Below are 15,117 nucleotides of genomic sequence, written 5' to 3' on the forward strand. Positions count from 1 at the left end.
AAACCAGGTCTGTCCTTCCAGTTTAAATAATATATATAATAATTTCAGACCCTTTACAAGAAACAAAACAACCAGATGAAAAGACAACAAACCAGAATAAACAAAAAATAAATCCGCATACATAAATCAGTCTTCAAACTCTCCCCTTTGCTAGTTTTCCACTAATTCTGCCAAGAAGATAAATTAAATCTACGGGCATACAACAGAGCGTAGTTTCTCTGCACCTTCCCAAAAACAATTTATCAAAAGGTTTCTGTGTATATTTGTATATTTCAGCCTGAGTCCATAATTTTGAGCGTTTGTGGAGCAGAAACAATATTTTCAAACTTATGCCCCTCATTCTTGTTTTAAAATGGTGAAAGCTGAGTGGTATCTGCCAGTGCAGCCAAGAATAAACAGCAACAACACACCTGTAGCAGCTCCAAACTGATAACATTCATAACGTTTATATGTTAAAATATATATGATGATGTCATCAGTGATCGTCACTGCGTTGCCTGGGAACCAGCAGACTGTTGTCTGATGTGCCCTTAAATGGAAACTGGATTATTTTTTACAGAAGCGACAATTTAAAGGGCCAGAGCCTGACTGTGGTAAACACAATAAAAGCCAAAAAGTGTGTGCATTCATTTCTAAATACTGCATACACTTTTTTCAATCTAAAACCTAGCCAAGAGGTTTGCACTGCAGCTGACAGCATCCTGTTTGGTGGGGCCTCTGTGGCAAATTAGTGCATTAGGAAAGTTAAAGGTGAGCTGGAGTGAACTTCATCTTTACATTTCCTCGTGTTCACATGCCCGGTCACAGAGCACAAAGACCCGGCTGCTAAAAAGCAAAACAAAAACCAACCTGACTGGGGGTTGTGCACACATGAGATAAGCTGCTTCTTCTTTGGGTCAAAAACCAAAGTCTGTCCCTGTGACATTTGGTTGCCGGAATGAAAGGGGAAACCCATCAAAGTTGCACATAGAAATCAGTCAATGTGACACAAGATGTTCTTTCAGTTCTCTCTGGGACTGAAAAGAAAAGCCATTCTGATAACATCGCACTTCCTTTTTTCACTGGAAAACAAATATGACGCAATCTTGGACAGAGTTGAAGAAAAACAGTGACCTTAAACATTTTAACTCTGACACAAATTCTATGAGTTGAATTTTATTTGAGGTCCCACTTTTAGTAAAACCCTTCATAATTTGATAAATAACTTTTATTATTGTCCTTTCTTATGGAATAACAAATAGTAAAGTTACACAGCAAAAAATGAACTTGAATAATTTGGTTTATTTAGCTTGTCTTAAAGAAAAAAATTGGGTGTTTTTCCAAGTCACCATATTAGTCATAAATTTATAAATGTCAGAGTTGCATGAATATTTAATCCACCAGCTAAATATTTAGTTTATAGACTAAACAAAATAGTTTGTAAGTAAACTATTTAGCTAAATAAATATTCATTTGATAACCAAATATTTAGATTGAATTTCAATATTTATTTGTGAATATTTAGCTTCCAAACTAAATATTTACAATGAAAGCTAAATATTTAGTTTGTACTCTAAATATTTAATTGGGGAAATTAATATTTCATTTGTAACTCTTGACATGGTGTAAATATGTTATATCCACATCTGAACACCTACATTTCTTGTGTATTACAAGCTAAATAAGTCTAATTATTGCTGTTAATTTTTTTACTGCATAACTTTATAAATGGCACCGCATATTTGATGGATTTTTTGCACATTTGGCAATATTATTGTATGAGAAAATGTATTTTTCTTGACACTTCCACCACTTTCCTTCACAGTCTTAATAGGCAACCAGCACCTGAAGATGACAAACATACATATCTTAGCTGTTTGTAGCACTGCGACCTTCTGGAAAAAGGTTGCAGTGCTCGTTCTTGGAATCTGTTGTTGCCACTTCCCCCACTTTGTGGATTTCTCAAACTTCTTGTGTTTCTTCTTCAAGTTGCTGTCGCTTCATGTTACTAGAGAAATGGGGAGATCGATTGTTTATCACGTCTGAGGACTCCGAAGTATTTTACACTACGATCAATCATAATTCACACACTGGTGGATCAAAAACTGATAAATCTATCACTGCTGCCTTCTCTTGTGCTTTGTTCATTTTTGGTTTTTGATAATTTGCGTATTGATCTGGTTCTAAACGTTCCTCAGGATTTTAATAATCCTAGTCTTGTATACTTTCACAAAAAGTGATGTGGACATTGTGATGAATGAAAATAAAATAAATAAATCTTAGATTAAACTTTATGGGAAAGTTCCTCTGGGATATTCAGTTTCCAGCAGCAGTACACTGACAGAAAAAAGATAAAATATAATGCAAAAATAAGAAAATATGAAAAATCAAAGTATATAGCATCAGTATTTAAACCACATTTGAATAATTTCGGTAAATACATAAGATTAATATACATATATGTAAATAATTGGTTAACCTTATCCTGCTGTTGACATTAAATAAAAGATATACTGTAAATGTAGTGTTTGTCAGCTGATGTTACTTTCAAATAATTAAAATAATACGGCACATTTAAATACTACTCTGCATCTCAATATCATGGAAAATTGCCTGGGTTGTAAATAACTATCCTCCACTGCCAAGAGAGAAATACCGAGCCAAACAATATGGCTGCTAATGTTAAACCAATATTTGAAAGCGCGTTCAACACGGATTGAAGGGCTTTGTTAACCCGCCCTCCTCCCCTACCACTGACAAAACAGCAGAAAACGACGACATCATTCACGACTTCTCCTTCTGTTCACTGATTGGCCCGGTAGAAAATCTACCGGAGTGAATCAAAGTGAATGGGAGAAAGTCCAGACTGCCTGCAAAGCTAGGGTAATGGGCTACAGACGCTAACTAAAATAGTTAGAAGGTAAACATTTTGTTTAGGAAATATATTATTAGCTGTTAAACTTGCAACACATAAATTGCATAAAAAATTGATACACGGATTTTATCGTTTAAATTTTAATAGTTTTTTGTGTGTAAAGCCTTACTATTGTCCATATATTTGTTTTATTTAACACATATACTCAATGAGTCAGTCTGATTTTCATGCAGGGTTGTAAAACGAGATTAAATACATAAAGGAGCCCTGATCTGCCCTCTCGGGATCAGAGCTGCGGTGGGAAGCGCCATCACAGGGTTAAAGGTACAGAAGCGTGCGTCAGATGGTGCGTAACGTCACGTAATGCGCTCCCTGGCTGAGGAGGGGGTGGGGACTGGTCCTGGAAACCCGCCGCAGTCCTGCTCATCATCTCTGGTCATGTGCCTCCGTCTCTCCGGCTGCCTCTGGATCCTCTGCAGGAAGTTAGACCGGTTTCCTTCCCCGCTGAGTTTGACAGCGGCCCTGCCGTCTTCCTGGTTCTCCGTGCTTTGACTGCGCCTCCTCGCCTCGCCTCGGCCCGGGCCTGGGAGCCTGAGAGGCAGGGCTCTGCTGCGAACAGCTCCATCTTCCCTGCGGAGAGCCAGGGAGAGCTGATCATGGAGGCCCCGGCGGAGGAGAAGGAGCCCCTGCCTCTGCCCACCCTGAGCCCGGCCGTGCCCCCCTTTGTGACTCTGGGCCTGACGGTGGTCTACACCGTCTTCTACTCGCTCCTCTTCATCTTCATCTACGTGCAGCTCTGGCTGGTTCTGCGGTACCGACACAAGCGCTTCAGCTACCAGACTGTGTTCCTGTTCCTGTGCCTGCTGTGGTCGGCCCTGCGCACCGTGCTCTTCTCCTTCTACTTCAGGAACTTTGTCACGGCCAACACTCTGGGTCCCTTTCCCTTCTGGCTGCTCTACTGCTTCCCCGTCTGCCTGCAGTTCTTCACGCTCAGCCTCATGAACCTTTACTTTGCACAGGTGAGTAACCAGGATCAGACCCGATTAATGCCTCTGCAGGACATGTAGATAGGATGCGTGCTTGAGCCGCGATGTACGGTGGTGATAAATATCCACACACCCTGAAAATTTCCCCTAAAGGTTGAGATGTTTGGTCTTTTATAGCCCCTTTTCTTCCATCTCCTTCATCTTCTCATTAGAGGGTGGGCGTTTAGCATTCATCACGATAAATTTCGTATCAAGAATTTAGATTTATCTCGTTGTGACAAATTGCATTCCATAACTATCTATCTTATCAGGATTCTCGTTTTTACTAGTTCCTCCAATGTTTGTTTAATAAGGGTATCAATAAATGCCAGTAAATTAGAAAATATTCTAACATTTATAACATATGTTATAAATATTATAACATATTATATTTGTGAATTTATTATTCACAAATAATAAATTAATTGTGAATTAATTTATTATACTTTTATCTAATATATACTTCAATTTAACTAATTTATTATGTTTTAATATATATATTATATTAAATGTTACATTTAATATATTTATTCTTAGTTTAATGATATAAATCAAGCTTCTTTATGTGACTGGTGTTCTAAAGAAGCTCATTAGTTATAGATGTGTTTTTCTAGAGCATTATATGTGTTTATTGCTACATCATGCAGTCACAGCTGCACAGTTACCTAAAAAAGAAGTAAATATTTTTTTATTGTTACTTTTATTGCTATCATAATAGCACCACAAAGTATTGTGATAAAACCTTTAGTCTATATCGCCCAACCTTGCTTCAGTCATCTCTGACTAGCTTGTCTTCACAGCATTATACTGCCACCACCATGTTCTACAGTGGTTTGTTCAGGTTGTATTCTCATCTGACCAGAGTACCTTCATGTTTGCTGTTTCTTCTTCATTGCTCAGATTACAAACTGAACTTTTTATGTATTTTTTTGCTATTAGTATGGATCTCTCCAGTTCCTCCAGAGTTACATCCAGAGCTATCAAAATAATAAACGTTACTGCCCCAGAAATTATTGCGATAAATGATAATGTGAGTTTCCCCCATCAAAGAGTAATAAACACTTCACACTGGAACTGGGAGACATTTCAATTTCCAGACATCCCAGAAACAATAAATTAAACTAATTATAAAATCTGTTAAAAAAAATGCTTATCAACAGCTTAGACATTATTGAGCTTGTTTTAATTTATCATGCGATTAATTGCTTAACCTCTGCTGCTGCTTTTCAGTTCACTGCTCTCCTTTCCTCACCTTAGCAGGTGGATTTTGATTAGGACTATCAAAGTAAAGAGGGCTGCAGACAAAAACATGCCACATTTTCATATTTAACTTATCAAACATTATGAAAGCCATGCATCATTTTGCTTCCACTTTCCTGTCATGTGCTACTTTGTTTTGATCCATCACGTCAATAACAATCATTGAATTTTGTAGTTCAAGGGGTGTAAAAACTTGTAAAAATCTGAAGTGGACTTTGTAACAAAAGGTCAAATCCAGAACTTTTGCAGATGTGAAGTAATGGAAACCTGATCCCAGAGTCTGTCTAACAAAACTAAAGAAATGTAGTCTGCAGGTGTTGATAGGAACTCCTGTTGTTTAGATGGTAAAACTTGACATTTAAAGACATTCAATACAAGTCTTTTCATGTCGTAGCTTAAGGGAATCTTTGTCTTCATGTGAACTAGCAGCTGAAATTACATTTTGCATCTTGAGCAATATCTAACTGATTTAGCAGTGTAACATGTCATTTAAGTCTCCTGACAACCTTTGAATTACTTGTATATTAAAGACACAAGCCAGACATTTCAATAAAATCTCTTAAACTCAGTTTAGATGTAGAACAAGATGCCATGGTTAGTTTTCCTAATGTTCTCTTTTTTGTAATTGTAATTTAATTAGGATAAAATCTTTTCAAAAAACAAAAATATTTCCACTCACATGTCTTTCTGATGACATCACAGAAGGCAAACAGATAATTACTTACTGTTTTTTCAGTGGTTTTCTGTCTCTGCATCCTTTTAATCCAATTTCTCCTTTGTGGGTGTTTATTAGCATTATGTTCTGCTGCAGAAAAACATTTGCGTTGCATGTGACGATACTGCATAGAGATGGAGCTACACTGAAATGCCTAAATGTAATTATTAAAGGTCTTCAGTGATGCTTTTGGTCCAAGTTAGTCAGGTTGAGTCGTTTCATTAAGATGGCGATCCCAGCAATGTTGCCTGCAGAACTGCTGCATCACCAGGCAGACGAAGCTAACTCTCATCATTATTGGGTAGGAAAATGATTAAGAGCCGGCCCGAGGCATGAGCGAACCAAGCAGCTGCTTAGGTCCCCAGATCAACAGGGGCCCTCATATAAATGGTTGAATTTTTAATAATAATATAGATCTAGAATTTAAAAATGTGCTTATTGAGAATTAGAACACTTTAAAACCTAAATCTTAAAATATTTTAAAACATTTTACATTAAAATAAAAAAAAATTAAAGGAATATTTATTATTATATATTATTTTTGTAAAAGTCCAAAGAATAATCTTTGTAGTTTTATAGTTGTGTTACCATAGCTACACTGAAGAGAGAAAATGCAGCTATTACTTAAAAAAAAAAATTTAATTGGTCACAAATACTTGAATTAAAATGTTTCAAATATTCTAATATATTTGCACCAGAAACTGAACTTAAATCCTTGATAAGGTTTGTGTCTTTGCAGTGATCAAAATCCGTTATACAAAAATATCTAGTTAAAGCAAATTCATGGTTCATCTAGGATAACTAAGACCTTCTCATGATTTAACAAATAAACGTGTTTTCTCAGATTATCTTTTAAAATGTGAAAAATCTTTGCAGAATCAAAAAAATCTGCAAAGAGGAAATGCATTTTACACCTGCATCACAAAAGACGCCTGTGAAAGTACAGTTGCTTTACAGTTTTACTTCGCTCAGGATGTGGACGCGTACAAAGCATCAACACTGAGAGCAGGTAACCCTAGCTTAAACAAACGCTGCAAAACCTGCTTGTGCTCGATGTGGCACCCTCCATCATTCATGTGACTTTAGAGGAAGGAGTCCAGTTATTACTGCCTTCAGTGTGGGAGGCTCGGTGCATTCAGAATCTGCACCGAAATGAAATGAATCATATCTTCAACCGCTTACGCAATCCACATACGAACCACTGCCTTCTCCAGCCTCTGCCTCAGGCTTATTTTTAGCATAATCCTCTTGTGTTGATGCAAGCCACATTTGAGTTTCCAGTCCTGGGCTGAGTAACTATTGTGCACCAAAAACATAAAATCCATCCATTTTCAACCACGAGGTTCCTGGTTAACCGGAATGGAGAAGTGAAACGGCCTGACATATTTGCATGATTAAATGTTTTTTTTTCTTGATTTTTTTTTTTTACAGGTTGTTTTTAAGGCAAAGTCCAAATATGCCCCAGAGCTCCAGAGGTACAGGTGAGAGCAGGCCTTTTCCTCTCATTTCCCTTGCTGCAGTTTTTAGCGGCTGAATAATAAAAATGTTTGTGATCTTTTCCTGCCAGGCTGCCCCTCTACCTCCTCTTCCTGTTCATCAGCCTGGTGTTTTTAGTCGTGAACTTAGCGTGTGCCCTGCTGGTGAGGATGTCCTCTGCAGAAGCTCACACCATTGTGCTTGTGAGAGTTGCCATCAACGACACGCTCTTTGTCCTGTGCGCCGTCTCGCTCTCTTTGTGTCTTTACAAGATTGCCAAGATGTCCCTGGCCAACATCTACCTGGAGTCCAAGGTGAGACTGAACCAGGAATCAGAAAGAAAAAATTATCTTCTTTTGTTCTTGTTTAGCTTTGAGACCTTACAAAATCATTCAACCTGTGAGCGTTTTCACGGTTTGTTAGTTACAGATGTGAATTTTGATGGATGTATAAATTCAGCTGTTTGGAGGTTTTTAAGGTTTTTTTCACACTTGATGGTCTGGTAGTTTTGGTTGGATTTTAGACCAAAGTTGCGACATTTGTTACATTTTCAGCTGCTGCAGTTCACTTTTTACCTCCTCGCCTTTGGGGGCGCTGCACAAAGAAACACTGAAGGAAATTAGACAAAAACCTCTGAGGAAGACATGAGCTCAAACGTTAACAAAAACGGAGTATGATCACTTTTTTAAAATTATTATCATTTGGTAAAACACTACCTCTCCCTCAGGCACCAGATTTGCACATTTGTTTTGGTTGTTTTTACCCAGAATGCCCTGCTATATAGTCTGCTTCCTGCTTTTGGGGCAATGTTTTTGCAGCTCGCTCTTCATGAATGTTTCTCCCAGCTTGAGTCGTTTTGTTTTTACCTCGTCTTAAACTCCGGGCTGCTGCTCTGATGTTGTGCAGGGAACGTCGGTGTGCCAGGTGACTGTTATAGGAGCCATTGTCATCCTGCTGTACGCGTCCAGGGCCTGTTACAACCTGGTCGTCCTGGCGCTGTCAAACAAAAGCATCAACTCGTTTGACTACGACTGGTATAACGTGTCGGACCAGGTAAATCACCTTGTGGGTAGGATTTCAAAGTAAAGGCTCAGGATGTTGGCACAAACAATGATTTTCTTTGTTTACTTTGAATAACCAGGTTTCTTTGGGTGTCATAAATATCTTAAACAATAAAGATTGAAGATTAAACATCTAAAAACTGGAGAAGATTGTGCTTCTATTGGGAGTTACAAGCGTTGCTAAATGAAAAGATAAAGATTATTTAGATACGGCAGGAAGTAATTAGTCATTTTCAGACAGGCTTTTAAAATGGCCTTCCTCTCTTCTACTTTTTTATTTCCCTGTTTAAAAAAGCCCTGCTTGACACTGAAAGTTAAAAAGAAAACAAATGTAAACCAGAAGAATCCCCTACATCCCCACATTGCATAAAAGTTAAAAATTACCCACAAGTCATTGAGGAAAAGTCAGGGACGAGTACGATGGTGTACTGGAGATAAAGAAAAAGAGCAAATTTCAGCCAAAAATCTCAGAATTTCTTTTTCTTTTCTAGAAAATTTGTGACTCCAAACACAGAATTTGCCACATTTTTTCCTCAGATTTATGTGATTTATCTAAAAAGATTTTTTTTCCCAAGTAAATTTGACTTTTTAAGTCAGAAATTTCCATGTTTTTTCTAGAAAAATTTATCTAAATGGGCCTAATACGTCATCGTAGATAAGTTTTCACATTCGATGGATGGATCTGTTTTGCTGTTTGTAACGTCTTTCTTTTGTTTTTTATTCAGGCAGATCTACAGTCGACTCTGGGCGACACCGGCTACGTCGTCTTCGGAGTGATTCTGTTTGTTTGGGAGCTGCTACCGACTTCCCTTGTTGTGTATTTCTTCAGGGTTCGGAAACCCAACTTGGACAGGGTGAGACCTCCACAACCAGGCAACTAATTTAGAAATTGTGTAATCGTTAATTGGGGTGCAAGGATTGAGAAAATGACATTTGTCAGAGCAGCAAATAGGCCAAAACTGTACAAAAACTATGTACATTTTGCATTTAAGATTAAAAACTCCTACTTAAGAGTATTTTATAGATTATATTTGTGGGCATATTTTTAGCCAAAATCTGAAAAAAAAAATGTCCTATTATGCACCTTTTGTTGTTCAATTATTAATCTATTAACCCAAAAATATATCAGCCCTAAACTGTATTGATGCTAAACAAGTTTGTCTACAGTGTTTCTTTAGTTGCAGATTAAATCAATTAATCAATCGTACACTAAATGAATGCTAGTGTTATTGAATTTTAGCTGATTATTGTCTTATTTATAAAATAAATTATTTGTTTAAATGCACCTTTTAATTTTGTAAAACAAAAAGGGCTTAAATCATAAATTTGCAGAATATGCCTTTTTTTAATTTATCCGATTAACTGATAAATCTTCAGTTTAACTAATTAATCGATAACTAAAATAATCCTTAGTTTCAGCTCTCTACTTTCTAGCAAGTTATGAACATTCATAAGGGGTTAAGAAAAGGGGTTAATTATGTGAAAGTTTGTTTTGAAGCTTCTTAATATGTGGTATACAAATAATATTCAATTTTAGGCAAAATTATTTTCTTATTTAAAAAAAGAACTGAATTGTTTAAATGCATCTCTTAATATATTTCTAGCATTGTATAAAAAGGCTCAGGTAAAAAAACCTTAAGAATGTGCCTATTTTTATTTATGATTAACGGATTAATCGATAACTAAAATAATCATTAGTTTCAGCTCAATGCTTTCTAGCGTGCAATGAGCCGTCATAAGGGGTATAAAAAGGTTAAATATGTGAAAGTTTGTTCTAATTTTTTGTGATGCCGTATTTTTAGTGTTTTCTTTGTTCCTGGACCAAAGAATTAAAACGTTTCTGACAGGACCTGTTCAACAGTGGAGACGCTGCTACAAAAAACCCATAAGAACCATGGGAATAAAATAAACTCTAATGTGATAATACACATATAAGAAAATATTACATGATTCTTAGAATCAAAAGAGGGAACTGTGATGAAATATTGTTACAGAACTCATGGACTACTAAAATCCAAAGAGTAGTGAACGAAAAAAATGCTAAAAGTTGATGTTTCTTTACATATTAGTAAACTGTGGTTAGTTACCGCCATCTTGTGGTCTGTCTTCGTCTCCTGCAGAGCAGCTCCGGCCTCCCTGGCCACGTCTTCTCGTCCAGAGCTTACTTCTTCGACAACCCGAGACGCTACGACAGCGACGACGACCTGGCGTGGAGCGTCATGCCTCAGAACATCCAGGCCAGGTACAATCCTCTCATTTCCTGCTGTTCAGGAGGTTCTGCAGGGATGATCGATGTTAACGGATGTCGTCTTTCTCACCGTCTAGCCTGGCTGCGGACAGCTACGAGTGGGGAAGTCAGAACAGCGGCATCAGCGCCTACATCGGCAGCGAGGACAGCTACAACTTCTCCCGCCCGCCGGAGGAGCTCAGCCATTACTGAGGGGCGTTCAAGGACTCGTCTGTATATTTTTGCACAGTCTGTTACTGACCGAGGCACAAGGGTCTTCAGGAGCTGGAGGAAACGACAGACTCTTCTTATTGCCAGTATATAAAAGCCCAGAAATGGGACAGTACTTTTGCACACTCCTTGTACAGATTATGATCTATTCCTGAAACTCTTTCATTATTTAGGTCATGTTGATTACATCTTAATATATTTCCTAACCTTTGTAAGCTGTACTGTAATATTTTAATGTACTATGTGAATGTTTTTGTTTTCATACGGATGTTTATAATTAAGATTCTTTTAATTCATATTAAAAAAAGTTAAAAACTGTAGAAATGTTTTAATTATATTTCATGGCTTTGGTTTTCCAAGATGGAATCCACAACTTGCACAGCAGCTCCCCTATTGGTGCGACGACTTATTGGTCTTTAAAATCTTTGTTTTAAAAGTAAAAGTGAATTTATAATAGAATATGATTTTGTTTTTCTTAGAATCCAGAGTTCCTATATATTTCTACTTAAATATTTTCAGACATTTGTGCAAAAACAAAAAGTACCAATTTGGACTGGATCATTTTTTAAATTTATGGGCAAGTTAAACCAGCTCTGCTTTAAAATTTGTACCAGATTTGTTGTTGTTTTTAGACCCAAATTATTCTACGATAGATACAAGTTCAACAGTTTATTTTAATTGTTTCCTTTAATTTTTACCATTTTCCAGACTCAATTTTAAAACACACCGGTCTAGAAAATGGGTCATTTTTTTATTTATTGCTTTCATTAAATAAGGGAACATTTCATTTATCTGCTGGTCTTTTCACTTTTTAAGCTATTTAAAAAAAAAAAAATCAGAGATGCATATAATGCATACATTTAATAAATAAAAAAACCTTAAAACCAAAAAGAAAATTGAAAAATAAATTTTCTTTCCTCTAAATCCAAATCAATAACTTTGGCACAAAACAAGGTGGGAGAGATGGAGCAATTTGAAGATAGAAAGGTATAAATTATGGAAATCAATAAAAGAATCACTTTATTTTTAGAAAGGAATAAAAATCTGGAAATTTTAACTTTTCTGCAGTCAGTGTTTTTGCTCAACAGCCATAGTGGAAGAGTAATAAAAAGCCAGTTAACACAATTTATAATTAAGAATATAATTTGAGTTTCCTAATGTGTTGGCTGGAAATATGAAAATGAAATTGATTATTCTAATTAATGGCTGGATGTTTTGATTGATTGTTCATAAAGATAAAAGCTGAATTTAATTTCCTACACAAATAATTCAAGAGGAAAAAACCCTAAAAAATTAAACTTTCATTTCTATGCAGCCAATGAACCTTTAAAAATATATTTAAGTTGAAGACAGAAAACAAAATTCTCAAGTTTTGGATAAAGTGAAGTTTTTGTTGAGCGGCAGAAGAGAAAGACCAGCAGGCCAGGCGCGTTTCGATTTCCTCTCAATTTTATTGAGGAGCTTTTCAAAGATGAGAGCACTCTAAAAAGCACAACATACATAATAATGTTTCTGATCGTTAAGACTTCAGCTTAACGATCAAATATTAACTCTAGAAATGTAAAGACCGTCTTGAAATGCTCTGGAAATAATCAAGAACAAACGAACCAGATAACTAAACAGGTACATAAAAAAAAAAAAGCATTTTATGAAACAATGCACCGACTGAGGTAGTAATAAAAATGTTTATCACACTGTTTGTTTTAGTTATTAGTGAGAGCAATGCAGAATCCTGGAAATTTGATCCGGATAATATTGACAGATTACAAACAGTTAATACTGCAGAAAATATGTTTTTTTATTTTTTTGGAAAAGTAAGACTGAAAACATATAGGTCAGCTGGAGTTTGAGTTTCTGCCTAATGTCTAATGAAAAACAGCAGAGGAAATAAAGCTGCAACCAACGCAGCGTGGAACCCAAAACAGCTGAGAGCACAAAGATGTTAGTCCTTCACTACATCCAGGGTCTAAAGTAATAAGGTGCAAACTCTTGAGTGTCTTCAGTTTTTGTTTGTTTGTTTTAATGAGGCAGATTTAGCTTTTTTTAGACCACCTTCCAGCCTTCACATCACATCCAACAAAAACACATTTTGTCATCCAGTGGGTCAGTCTGAGACGAGGCATGGGCATCGTGCACAAACCTTTAAAGGGGCAGCATTATGTGGTTTCCGGGCACACGGTGCCATTTTATAGCACAATTATGTAACTATGTTACCTCCAGTTCGTATAAAAACGCTACATCTACAGCTCTGGTTAAAATGAACCCCATTGATTATTCCAGCAAATATTGATTTCTGAACTCTTCTTGAGTTATAACATTAGTATTGATGTTTCTAAATGAATATGAACCCGTTTTCTTTGCATCATTTGAGGTCTGAAAGCACTGCATGTTTATCATCATTTTGTGCAGATAAATACTAAACTTTTGCTTGGGATTTCATAGATATGTTGTCAGTAGTTCATAGAATGTTCATTTTACTCAAACATATACCTATAAAAAGTAAAAGCAGAGAAACTGATCATTTTGAAGCGGTCTATCAATTTTTTTCAGAGCTGTATGTCAAACATGACTTGGATGAAATTGAGCCTCGGTCTCTTTAAAAACTCCTGATCTTTCTGACAAGCCGCCTTCAGGAAGCCATCACAATATGGCTCTTCTATTAACCCTTTAATAACGTTGTGTAACCGAAATAGCCCATATAATGAGCTCAGAAGATGAAGTTACACCGGGTGTGTGATAATTGCTGCTGGCTAGTCTGAAGGAGCTGAGTGGGGAGAGGAGCTGCGCCTCGAAGGTGTTTTCCACAGCTGAATGGTTGCCATGGAGATTAAAGGATTTCTCAAACATGCATGAAAGAATCAAAGCAACACTCCAGGCATGTTTTTATTTGTTAAACACATTATAACATGACGTAAAGCTCAAAAAGTCTTTTTTTTTTTTTTTTACATAATACTGCCCCTTTAAAATAACTAAATAAAATCTCAAAACATCCTTGATGTCAGAGAGAAATGTAATGCATCACTGCCCCTCCCTCACTTGTTGCTGACCATCAGTATGCAGAAACATTTGGCTAGTGCTTTCTCCAGCTCTCTAAAGCACATAACAGTGGACTACCACTTGCTTCTGAGCACTGCAGGTCAGCTGGCTGAAATGGGTAACTGCTCTCTTTTGTTATTAATAAAAACAAATGCAGCTTTCTGCACCTCCCATTAATGTAGCATTTAAAAAAAAATAATTTTTAGATCAAAAGCCAGTTAAGAGTAAATACCACACCTAATTAATCAGATATCTTTTGTTTAAAAAATAAAAATAAAATATTGATTCTGATCATTCTTGTTTTTTATTTTCATCTTTAATTTTTAGGGATTACATTTGTAGTAATCATTATTTCAGAAGCATTAGCTTCTGAAATAATACGATTACTTCATATTATTGTTATTCATCATGTCATGTACAGCTGTCTTCAAAATAATAGCAGTCCAACCTCAACCAGATTATAACACCGGTTTTAGTAGAATTTACATTTCTACACGAGAAATAAATTACAAATGTTTAGTAGCCATAGTGATGCCGTTAATGCTGCAGGTTCTGTGCAGCTGAATTAATAATTAAAAGGGTTTTTATTTAAAACAACAGCGTTGCAGACAGGCGAGTCTGATTTACAGTAAAAGTTGTTGCTTCAAAATAGAAACAAAAACCAGGAAGATGAGAAAGAAAAGGGAGAACTATCATTTGGATGAATCAAGAAATCTCAAAAAAATAAAAAATTTGTTAAGTACTTCAACACTTGGAGGAGAGCTGCTTAAAGCCAAAATTATTCGCAAAAAAAACTACAGTTGAGAAAATGACATAGGCTACAGGAAAATAAATGAGTTTGTGTCTCATTTTATAGTATTACATATATATTACTAGAGATCTTTGATCAGTCTGAAAACTTAAAGGACACAGGCTGCGTTGCCTGTTGCTGAAGAGTAAAATCTATAAAAATAGCAGCTTTTGTAAAACAGAAAATAGCCTTGATCTCATGTTAGCTTTCAGTTCCCAAAACCTTAAAGCTGCAGTACGTAACTTTTATTAGAAATATATATGTATTTTTTACTTTGTGTTGATTGTGTCAACATGTTGTAACAGATAATCTGTGGAAAAATTGAACCCCTCCACCTTCTCCCAGTGATAGATAAAACCAATCAGAGCGAGGAGGAGGGTCTTGGTGCTGTCAATCACCCAAAATGCTACGGTTCAGCTAGCATAGCATGTTGTGAACAATA

At 36.3% G+C, this 15,117-nt stretch overlaps 2 protein-coding genes across 3 annotated transcripts in view; one reads left to right on the forward strand and one right to left on the reverse strand.

Moving 5' to 3' along the window:
* nid1a (nidogen 1a) overlaps positions 1-8,285 on the reverse strand; it is a 29,112-nt gene extending 20,827 nt beyond the window's left edge. Inside the window, exon 1 of the mRNA XM_044136931.1 lies at positions 8,197-8,285. The gene's annotated coding sequence lies outside the window, so the exon portion shown is untranslated. The remainder of the gene's footprint in view (positions 1-8,196) is intronic.
* Positions 3,096-11,543, forward strand: gpr137ba (G protein-coupled receptor 137Ba). 2 transcript variants are annotated; one of them, XM_044136935.1, is made up of 8 exons: positions 3,096-3,873; positions 7,286-7,335; positions 7,422-7,494; positions 7,603-7,644; positions 8,237-8,383; positions 9,117-9,245; positions 10,512-10,633; positions 10,717-11,543. In XM_044136935.1, the coding sequence occupies exons 1-8, from the start codon at positions 3,511-3,513 to the stop codon at positions 10,829-10,831; spliced, it is 1,041 nt and encodes a 346-aa protein (XP_043992870.1). In that variant the 5' UTR covers positions 3,096-3,510; the 3' UTR covers positions 10,832-11,543. The 2 variants fall into 2 exon arrangements, with proteins under 2 accessions (XP_043992870.1, XP_043992869.1); XM_044136934.1 differs by having other exon boundaries at positions 3,099-3,873; positions 7,422-7,644; positions 10,717-11,538.
* The last annotated feature ends 3,574 nt before the right edge of the window (positions 11,544-15,117 follow it).

This window comes from Gambusia affinis, linkage group LG13 (assembly GCF_019740435.1).
Source record: "Gambusia affinis linkage group LG13, SWU_Gaff_1.0, whole genome shotgun sequence".
Classification (NCBI taxonomy): domain Eukaryota; kingdom Metazoa; phylum Chordata; class Actinopteri; order Cyprinodontiformes; family Poeciliidae; genus Gambusia; species Gambusia affinis.

What these genes read in the sequence shown, in the direction of transcription:
- gpr137ba (XM_044136934.1), top strand. Translation starts at nt 3,511, where the DNA reads ATGGAGGCCCCGGCGGAGGAGAAGGAGCCCCTGCCTCTGCCCACCCTG. An exon ending in TGAACCTTTACTTTGCACAG is followed by an intron (nt 3,874 to 7,285) that starts GTGAGTAACCAG and finishes TTTTTTTTACAG; the next exon opens with GTTGTTTTTAAGGCAAAGTC. An exon ending in GGAAACCCAACTTGGACAGG is followed by an intron (nt 9,246 to 10,511) that starts GTGAGACCTCCA and finishes CGTCTCCTGCAG; the next exon opens with AGCAGCTCCGGCCTCCCTGG.